The 11,364-nt window shown below is 34.3% G+C and overlaps 1 protein-coding gene across 1 annotated transcript in view; it reads right to left on the bottom strand.

Annotated features, from left to right (window-relative positions):
• Positions 1–1,245: 1,245 nt before the first annotated feature.
• WTAP (WT1 associated protein) overlaps positions 1,246–11,364 on the bottom strand; it is a 28,853-nt gene continuing 18,734 nt past the window's right edge. The window contains exons 6-8 of the mRNA XM_004449783.5: positions 8,740–8,918; positions 3,859–4,013; positions 1,246–2,506 (exon numbers count right to left, since the gene is read on the bottom strand). Coding sequence (XP_004449840.1) covers positions 1,923–2,506; positions 3,859–4,013; positions 8,740–8,918 — 918 coding nt within the window. The 3' untranslated portion in view covers positions 1,246–1,922. The remainder of the gene's footprint in view (positions 2,507–3,858; positions 4,014–8,739; positions 8,919–11,364) is intronic.

The raw sequence follows: 11,364 nt of genomic DNA, 5'->3' as shown, positions 1-11,364 counted from the left end.
AAGTGACAGTATTCAAACCCAGTAGCTCCAGAGGCTCTATACAATAAACTACCTATTATCAGAGCCTTACCAGCAAATAAAGGAATGCAATTCCAGAAATAAGGAATATTGACTCTATACACAAGTTCTCCCTGTCCAACTTATTCATTCATTAATGCAGACCAACCAGAAACACGAAAAGTGGCAGTCACATGAAAGAGGTCTACATTTAATTTTGTGATAAAATTCTATCACTAGTTGAAAATGAATTTCTTATACACCAATGATTATGTATCAGGAAAAAATTCCATTTTTGTTTAAATTTGACAAGTTCAAAGGACATACATAAAAAACCACACACCCAAAGTTCAGTTTTTCACTTGAGTATTTAGTATTTCAGTACATACCAAAATGTTTATCACAAGCAATTTACTTAAAACTGCATAGGGATTTTTATTCACTTTAGTAGACTGCACAAAAGGTTAATCAAAAGACAGGAAATGCAGTTTTTAATATACCACCAAAGACCACTGACTTATTTTCAAGTATGTTATTTCAAGTGTTAAAATTCCATTCCTGAGGTTCCTTATTACAAGTAATGTCTGAAATATTCTACTTCTAGCAAAAATGAAGTTAGCTTCTAAAGTCATTCAATACTATACACTTTGATACTTAATGTTTAAATAAAACAGCAAAAATGAAGCAAATGAAACATTTGTCCTACATTTTACAGACTATACATTAATATTCCACAGGCTTACTGATGTAATAGCAGCAGCTATGGTGGTATTAGTAAAATAATCAGTAGCACTGGCCAATGTTTTAAAACAAACATCACTACTTAAGATACCCAAATTACCTGAAATCAGATTGCAAAAAAGAATTCTCCTTTTTAATTAAAACTTAGCGGGGTGGTATGTGGGAACTCTATAATTTATGCATAATTTCCTATAAATCTACTTCTCTAAAAAAAAAAACGTTAACGAATACTTGGAGCTATATTCTTCTTTGTACTTTGCTATATTTTCAAATATTTTATAGCAATTATTTTTATAAATCAGAAAAAAATTTTAATATTAATAACAATGTAGTCTTAAAATTTCAAGTTCATTTTGCAAAAGAAGGCATACATTAAAAAAAAAGTGGAAAATCAAAACTGATGCACGGACTTGTTTCAATTTTGTGGTATGTTGAAAGATACTGGCTAGAAATTCAGCAATTCAATGAAAATAAGTAACTACTATATACTATAACAACAACAACTAATGAAGGAGTTACAATAAAAATCTTTATTTAGGGGTTTGGTCAGTACAGGTAAGATATATTGGAGTCACAGAGCAATATGCATTAACAGGATACAACAGTTCATAAAAACTGAGTAACTATGCATACAAAGTTTTTAAACATTCAGTCACCTAAAGAGAAAATGCACATGTGTATGGTGGAAAAAACTGTATCTAACACTGAAACTACTATAGGACTCCATCAAAAAGTCCAACTTTTAGTGATAAAACTACTGTACTGGGCAAACTTGGCAGTCATAAACCCACATCTACTATAACAAATCTGAATGTTGCCTAAGTGTAATAACAGTATAAGTAAGAATGCCCTTACACAACACGGGTTCTAAATATACACAGATTTATACAGACATCATTGTGTTATACTTTAAGGAAAGATCTCCATTTACAACTTCACATTAACTCATATATAAAAATAACTTGACCCTACACAAAATGTCCTTTTAGCAACATTCAAAGTAACTGTTACAAGTTCCAAAGTGGCAGAGGTATTGAAGCAAAAAAAGGAAAAATGGGAAAAAAAAAAAGAACAAAACACACACCCACGAAAAGGCAAACTGTGACAAAAAGTATGCGTTAATTTTCTGGACAGTATCCTCTCCCAAATTAAATGACACTGTATAAAAATTTGCTGGAAAAATATTACAAAACTGAGCCCTGTACATTTACATTTGAGTCCAAGCCATTCTGAACGTGGCGGGAACCCACAGTTCGGTTACCTTTCCCACTCACTGCTTTCTCCTCTTGAGGGTCATGATTGGAGTCTGTGTCATTTGAGTGGTGTGTGAGAGAGTTTTCACTGCCCGTGGGAGAGTCTACACTTTCATACCCCGCACTGAGTTGGTTTATGTAACTACTACCTCCTCTGCCAGTTCTCTCTTCAGAGCTGTTGGAGACCTTATTACCATTTCCTGGAGAAGAAGCAAAGTCATCTTCAGTTATGTTCCCCTCCCTATGAAATCCAGACCCAGACGTCCTCTGATGGGAGGAGCTGCCATTACTTGGTCCATTAGCCAGACGACTGCAGTCTTTACTTGTAGCCTCTGCTTGTTCTACAGGTTCAGAAGATGTAGTCCTGCTGGTGCTTGGGGCCAAGCTTTGTGACTGCTGCTGCTGATATTGCGCCAACTGCTGGCGTGTCTCTTTCAGTTGCTGCTGAAGAACTAAAATGGTACTTTGCATACCCTCTACTTCTTCGTCAAGTTGAATGATGAAGTCATTGAGTTCTGTGCAAAGGAGAGTCAAACCTACTTTAATATCTCAAGTTTTAAAATATTTTTGTGCTTGCCACAGAAAGCCAGGCATCAACAAGTTTGTTAAATGAACAAACAATAATTTTTAAATTGCCAACAGTAAGTGTAAACTTTTTGCTTAGAACTTAAAAACAGCAATTCAAGAATGAGTTTGTTTCAAGAGGAAACCAGATTCTTAAAAATAAATAAAATAAAGCAACAAAATTTAAATTGATCTAAACCACCTAGACACATGCTATCAATTATAGCCAGCAAAATCTAACCCACTTGGGCTCACTACGGCCTTATTCCCCACCCCACTCCATCCAGCGTCTAAGCTCCACAGCAGTTTACCCTTAAGGAAACCCTATGGTACTCTACTCCAAAATGGAGCACCATGGAGGCCTACCTGGTTACAGGCTATAAACAAGGAGTGTTCTATATCCAAGGACAAAAATCACAGAAAGTAAGTCAGGAAGACTTAACAAAAATACATGTCCTTTAAGTTCTAAAAGCGCTTGAAGTGATGTATGCACAACTATATGATTATACCAGATGCCATTGACTGTACACTTTTGGTATGCTTTATTAATATGTATCAATAAAACTGATTTAAGAAAGGGGTTTCTGGGGAGGGGGAAGCCCCTCACTGCTACATAAACCTATTTAGTTTATTTATAAATAGTAAGAGCCAAGAACTACCACTTGAAAAAGTTTTAAAGATACTACTTGACTATTAACTTTGCAATTAACTATGAGATATGCTAATTCTCAGTTTAAATTTTCAAAAAATTGAGTATTTTTATTAATCTTCCTCACAAAAAGAAAAGCAGCACAAAGCAAAAGGGAATTTGTGACTGTTTACAAGTTTGGTTTGTCTTAAGTTTGAATACTAAATCTTATTAACTAAAAAACATCATAACAGGTACAATTATCTATTTTCAGATCCTTGGGAATAGTTCAATGTTTCAAGGTTTACACTTACAGAAACTGCCTAACAAAGATATCCCCACCTTTTAGTCACTGAATATAAATCTGTACATCTTATGTAATGCTTTAGTAATACAATGGCCTGCTTTTTCACACCCACACACACAAAAAAACACCAAAACAAAAACCTGAAGTCTGCACAAAGAACAAGTGTGGGAGGCAGTACGGAAGGACAGACCTAAAGTTAAATGGCTTTGTTTGCTCTATTCTCTTCTCAACTAGCAATTTTTCATTCATAATTTTATATAACCATAGGTAGATCTTAGCGTACATAGAACCTAAACTACGATATTCGTGCCTGTATTTCTAAGGCCAGTGCAAATTTAAGCTAAATAAATAAATAAACAATCCCTTACCATCCTGACTGCTTTTAAGCTCCTCACTATATTTCTTCTGTAAAGCCAACTCAGCTTCAAGTTGTGCAATACGTCCCTGGGACAGCTGCCTTCCAAGCTCTTGATTCTCCTGGATAAGCATTCGACACTTCGCCATTAACTTTTTGCCTGTTTGACTGCAAAGGAAAGAGCCATCCATCACAATATGAAGACAAAACTCTCAATAACCTTCTTTCCTTACAATGATCACAGTGATAGAAGTAACATATACAGAACGTAACTGTCACAGGAGGATGCCTCCCTATAATTACCATCTTCTTTTCTGGAACACTTCCATCTTCTGTATTTCAATATTTTGCCAATACAAGCAGCAAAAACAGAACGCCCACTTTTTGTTTCTATTACATTAATAACTGGTGATGACACTTATCTATTTCTACCCCAAATTACCATTTGAAACAGCACAGGCCAGTTATTTAACACTAAGCTACTTAGCTTTATCCAACATGAAAGTTCTTGAAAGGGTACATGCAACAATCATAAATGTGTTCTTCTTTAAATGAATACCTAATATACAACAAATTAGTACATATAAATGAGTACATTTAATCTTATTAGAAGAGTATCTACTAAAGATTTTTCATACATTCACCTTCCACAATCTCAAATAACATCTATTGCATTAATAAGAGAGGCACGTTCAATAATTTTTTTTGTATTACTCATCAATCCTTATTTAACTTCTTTAGGTGAGATATAAATATATCTTGAGATTTTTAAAACTGGGACATAAATTGCAACATGTTTTTTATTCCCATGTAATAGACATGTCAATATTTTATTCATGTTATAAAAGATCCCAGTGACACACAAAATACAAGATCAGGGATTACTTATCACAAATATTGCAAATATGTAATAAGTGCCATACTTTCAACAAATTAGATTCCAAGTGTTACTGCAATATACTATTATCACTCAGTGCAATATACTATATGCATATAAATAGCAATAACAAAAGTGCAAATAGTTTCTCAATAAAACTATTACTGCTTTTCTTTCACTTGGCAATAATCACATATTAACCTTTTTAAAGGGATATGATTTAAGTATTTAATTGTGGTATTACGTTTGAGACTTGGCTAGGGACAGTTCAATACTGTCTTTTAAGTCTAGAATGACCCAACTGGTTAAAAATATATACATAAATTTTGCTGAACACTTTAGAAACTGTCCTCTTTTAGTGAGGCTTTACTTGCCTGATACACTACTTCAGAAGGCATCTGATCATATCAAGCCTTAGAATGTTGAAAATGGGAACATTTTATTAGTCGTCATTCTTTGACAAGCAGTGCTGCAGGATTCTTTACCTAGAATGTATTCTAACCTAATAATAATCCAAGCAATAGTTTGTAATTTAAGTTTCCTTCCAACAATCTGTGCTACAGTAAAACCTGGGTTGCTTTTGTTCAAAGGAGCCTAAGGTGAGAGAACCATGAGTTCTAAGAGTTTTATTCTTTTATATGGTGACTTTATTAACAGGTCTTCTTGTTCACGGAGATTGTAGCTCTGCATTTCCCCCATATCCGTATTAGTACCCCCAAACTTTAATGTGCACTGACCAAGAGCTTCAAAGTAAATAGGAAATATGAAATAGATGCCATTGTCAAAGACTGTAGTGATTCTCCCACTTTACTGCCTTTGTGCCCACAAACTTATTTTCATAAAAGTTTACAGTGTCAATGTTCTCCAATGAACCTGAAAATCTCTCCTTTAATAAAGATTAGAAAAAACAGACAACTATAAAATTAATACATTAATTTGTGACCTGGCTTAACCCCTAAAAGTATCACAAATGATTCATTTATAAAAATTCATACCTTTTCATAATTGCTTATTGTAAGATAATCCTATACTTTGTAAATACCAAAACAAATATTTTTAAAAACCTGATATTCTTTAAACATCCTAATTTTACTTAATTTTAACTATGTCAATAAAATCTGTATTATGCTCATTAAATCACAAAAGATGAGACTTCAATAAAAAGCAACTGTCTTTAGAATAACTTTTGAAAATTACAAAGAACAAATCAAACCTATTACTAAAACCAAATAACTTACAAGGCAGATATAAAAAGAAATCCTTCAGAGGAGAGAAAAATTTATATATATATAAAAAAAAGGACAATGGGCACTGCTTTAGTTATCCAGGGTAAGGGAGCCAGGCTATTTTGGAGAGATGTATACACCATTACCTAAATGATTAAATGCAAACTGAAAACTGGTAAAATACTGAAACATAGCTCTCTAAACACCCTAAAATATAGGTATTGCCATAAATTAAATAAGTTAATTAAAGTGAATAGGATAATTGGGAGTTCTCTCTCTCAAGATTAAGCATAAGAATTCTAATTTGAATCACTCCAAAGTACTGATTGCCCAGTTTCAAATTAATGATATATTTATAATATCTGATATGCTCTGGCTTATATAACCTATACAGAACAGAAATCCATTTATAGTTAAAGTAAACTGATTCATCAATACAATGGAAATAGTATGTAACCATTAAATAGTCATCTAGCTATAATGGTAGAACACCCAAGGGATAAAATGAAAATAAAACAAACAAAAGCTGCGAACTGTCTGTATGGAATGATCACGTTTGTTTAAAACCAAGATACATAAAACGATTATATATAAGCTTAAAAATTATTTTGATGATACCCAAGAAATGTAGTTACTGATCATCGAGAAGATAATAGGGAAAGGTCAAGGTTATATTCAGGAGTTACTTTTTTGATCTCTAACTTTCTCCACATTGTTTCAATTTTATACATGGACATTATCTTATTAAAACAATTTTTTTTAAACAATAAAAAACAAACAAAAAACCACAGATCTCAAATTAACTTACCTAAATAGTAAACAAACAAAAAGATGATGGTTTAATTTGCGTACATTGATAATATACTTTATGAATTACTTCTTGACTAATACTTAGGCCATTTCCACTGTGATTTTAAAAGGCATAACATATATACAAAAGCCTTATGGCTGGCACAGTAAGCTCATTTCAAACAGATTTGATTACTTACCCTCTAACCCCCACAAGTAATGAGAATTTTAGAGGAAGATTTCTTGCAGAGAAGTCGCACAAACCACTTCTTCAACCCACCCTCTGCCCCACAAATCAGTTCCCTAAAGCACAAAATTACAAGATACTTACAATTTATTTGAATGATTAAGAGAGAACTTAAGTCACCCTTGAATAAAACTGCATTTAAACGTTGGGACAAGCTGGAACATTTTATCTTCCACTCATCTTAGATTCCATTATCACCCAGTGAAAATTCGAATTGGTGACTTATACAATGAGCTGACGGAAAAAAAAAATCACCTCCAGGAGTGGATGGAAGCATGAAGAAAATAATGCCTCATTTATCTAAATGATCAAATGACTTTGCTACAAATGATCACTATACGATTTTCAATTCATACAATGTCTTGCTTAGGCCAGCCCACAGTTCCAACACATTATTTCCTCCATCTTCTGGCAGGTACCCTGTGAAGCTGTCCCACATTAATTTCTACTGCAATACCTTGAGACAAAGTGTCAAAAAGTAACAAGTGTCAAATCTCAGTTGTCTGTTATACCAGCTGGAAAAAAAGGTCTTTAAAAAAAAAGGAGAGACACAGAGAGCCTTCTCCTTTCACTTTGAAGAGCACAGCAACAATTTTCCCAAAATCAACCGGCTCTCCACAGCCCCCTCCCCCACCAAATTAAAATGTTTTAAAAGTACAACAAAATCATCATGGTATTCCTTGAACTTTTTAGAAACAACTATTTCAAGGCACATTTAATTTAATATCAAGAGTGGAATACAAAAGGCTCAAATACAATGAAGGAACACATTCCCCCATTAACACCAACCATAATGCTCTTTTAACATGTGCCTATTGAATGAAAGGGGTTTTAATAAATTTCACTACTAAAAAATAATGCAGTGAGTCTAATCACAGCCAATATCCTTATACAATCTAGTTGTGAAATGAATGTTTATAATGTTTCAAACAGTTTAAACCTGCAGTCTGATACCACACCTTCATGTTTGTACAGTCCTCAGTAAGATTATCTGCAGTATTAGCAATCATTCAAAGAACAAACCACTGGTTAAAATCACATTGATTAAGGCTCAATCAAGTAATATAGAGCCCCAAACTGAATGATTAAATGTATGAACTGCTCACACTGACATCTATTATTTGATTCACTCATGACTATTAAAAGTTGGTTCTTAGGAAATAAAATCCTTTAAAGGCAAAATTCACCTCATTTGAGTTTTGACCCAGAAGTTCAAACAACAAGCATGAAGTCCACAGTCTTATTGGCAAAACTGATATACAGTGTCTCTAAGTCACTATGCTCAAGGTTAAGAGCGATGCGTATTCCATTTTTACATTTTACTGGAATTTTACATGTTCAATTCATGATTTAAAATCTCTAGGTTTTCATTCCTCCAAATTGTCTGAAGACACAGTGTGCCACAGACTTTAAGACTTGTTTCTCCCTCTATTTTCTTCAAACAGAAACATTCTCAAGTGTCTACATGTTCTAGAAGGGGAATTTTCGGAGGTGGCCACTTCTTCGGAATAGTCCGACGCCATCAGGCCTCTGAAGCAAGGGGAGGGGGAAGAGAAAAAAGCTGAAACACAAGGTTCATCTGATAAGTTTTACATTAACCATTACAAGCTGGACAGTATAAGAATGTGGCTTTTTTTTTTTTTGGCTCAAAAAGTCTGAGTCTTGGTGTGGAAACGAGTACTTGGCTGTCCCACCACAGCTTTCTCGTAGTGGGACTGTCAGGGAAGTCTTGACTGGGGAGTATGATTTGTTTACCTATCAGGCGTAAACTTCCAGGCACTCAGTTCATTTTGGGCTTGTTCCAGTTTGTCTTTAGTCTGTTCCAGTTCACCTTTCATTTTTAGGAAAAACAAGTTGATCGCTGGGTCTACCATTGTTGATCTCAGTTGGGCAACGCTAGGCTGCTGGACTTGCTTCAGGTACTGGATTTGAGTCTGTGCAAAACAAAAGAAACAATCAGTACCAAATCAAAGGAAACATACATAAGGAAGGAGTTTAAAATCCCTTTCATTGTTCCCTTTGATTTAAAAAAATCTTATTAAAAAAGCACAAATTTAAAACAACTGTTTGAGGTTATCTGTATAGAGATTAAAGTCATTTGACTAATTTTTTTTTTTTAAACAACACAAATTTATTCTGTACAGTTCTGGAGGTCGGAAGTCCAAAATCTTACATTTCGGGACTTCTAAATAAAGAGGTTACCTCTTTGCAACCAAAACAGTACCAAAAAGCAGTATTATATTCACCCCAAATGCTGAAGACCAATGGGAAAAACACTATATTTAATTTTAAAAACAGAACTTAATAACTTATTGTAAATAATTAAAAAGTTGTGTCACAAATTTTCACAATAAAATTATAAAATATGGCAGTATCTAATCCTAAAATTGTGGTGAGATTTTTAATTTGTAACTGAAGTATTAATAAGAATAGAGTGGACTCTTTTAGTTTACATGTTCTAATATGTTCCGATGGAATTATTCTATATAAAAGATGTCTAAAAATACAGCAGGTACAAAATTATATTAAAAACATGGCTGTATTTTTAAATTATAGAAATATATAGTATTTATATTTACATGAATTAGCATTACAGTTGTACAACAGCAAAACTCTCTAGCACCTTAAGCTAAAATATAGTTGAACTTTTTTTTGAGTATAATTTACTCAGGGATTATACTCAGGATTATAAAGCTGGAAAGTGACACATCTAGTCTAAACTATTCACTGCTCAAGGATTCAGTGAGTTCAGTGGCAGAACTGGGACCAAAATTATTTTTCTCAGGTATCCTGATTTCCAGAAGGGCTTTTCTACCATACCAGAACCCCTCTACTTACATACTGAACCTTCAATTTTGACTTCGCTGTACTGTTTACTAGCACACTAAAACTACATTTCTAAAATATGAAATACAATTTATTAGTATTAACTTCATTGCTTTCTACACACCAAAGTAGATCTGGTCCAAGATCTTGTTCCACACTAAGGCTTAAAATGGATTAAAATTAAATTTTATAAGCATCTGATTAAATTTAGTAAGTGGATTCAGAATATATTTAAAAACTGTTTCATTGAACTAACAGAAATAATCTTTATCTTACTGGAGAGATTTTTAAGAGTAACTCATTTTATGGTGATGAATGCACAACACTGTGACCATACTAAAAACCACTGAGTGTACACTTTGTATAGATTGTAAGGTGTCTATATCCCCATAAAACAGCTTTTTAAAAAACTCATTTTAAACAAAAAAGAACTGCTTATTCAATGCAAAGCCAGCTGCTAAAATAATTTAGCAATAAAAAGCATGTCGCCAAGTGCACACTTTATATTCATATCAATAATTAAAGCACGGCCTCTGGAACATTGACTCAGTTTACTATTTAGGTTTATAAAGCCCCAATAGTCAAGATGAAAAAGATTTACTTATAGTAGAATATAATTATAGCTTAATTTCTGATCATCTTATATCTAATTCATATGTATCACATCTATATGAGACAGGATAAATTGGAAACATAAAACATATCCTCCAGATTAAGTACTTGCTTGAAGATGTAAATATTCAGAGACAGTATTTAGTTAGATATATCTAAAGAGGTTAGCCAGTCTCTTGGCAATAAACTTTCAAAACAGAAAAATATTTTTATGATAGTATGATCTAGATCAGTGGTTTTTAATCAGGGGTCCACAGACCCTTAGGTCTGTGGAAGGAAACATATTTTCTCAGACCTCCGATGTTGAGTGTCATAACACTTTCTGCCATTACATTCTGAGAAGAGGCCTGTTATTTTTACTTACCTGGCAAAGAATTCTGTGGAACCAAAAAGGTTAAGAACCCTGATCTAGATAAACATTCCTTTAAAGTTCTTGGTGCCATAAGTACTTAGTACCCATTACTGATATTTTCACTGTCACTGGGTAAGAGAAGAAAAGCTCGAAATATAACAAGATTATATCTCCTGGTACAATACAGGAGTTGGTGATAAGATTGCATAATGTTTCCTAGGGGGCTTACTAAGAGCTTATGGTATTAGAAAGCAACAAGAGGGAAACGGACTTTGGCCCAGTGGTTAGGGCGTCCGTCTACCATATGGGAGGTCCGCGGTTCAAACCCCGGGCCTCCTTGACCCGTGTGGAGCTGGCCATGCGCAGTGCTGATGCGCGCAAGGAGTGCCGTGCCACGCAAGGGTGTCCCCCGCGTGGGGGAGCCCCACGCGCAAGGAGTGCGCCCGTGAGGAAAGCCGCCCAGCGTGAAAAGAAAGAGCAGCCTGCCCAGGAATGGCGCCGCCCACACTTCCCGTGCCGCTGACGACAACAGAAGCGGACAAAGAAACAAGACGCAGCAAACAGACACCAAGAACAGACAACCAGGGGAG

The sequence above is a fragment of the Dasypus novemcinctus genome, chromosome 28 (genome assembly GCF_030445035.2).
Source record: "Dasypus novemcinctus isolate mDasNov1 chromosome 28, mDasNov1.1.hap2, whole genome shotgun sequence".
Lineage (NCBI taxonomy): Eukaryota > Metazoa > Chordata > Mammalia > Cingulata > Dasypodidae > Dasypus > Dasypus novemcinctus.
The sequence above is the reverse complement of the archived record's forward strand: the minus strand, read 5'-3'. Positions and strand labels throughout refer to the sequence as shown.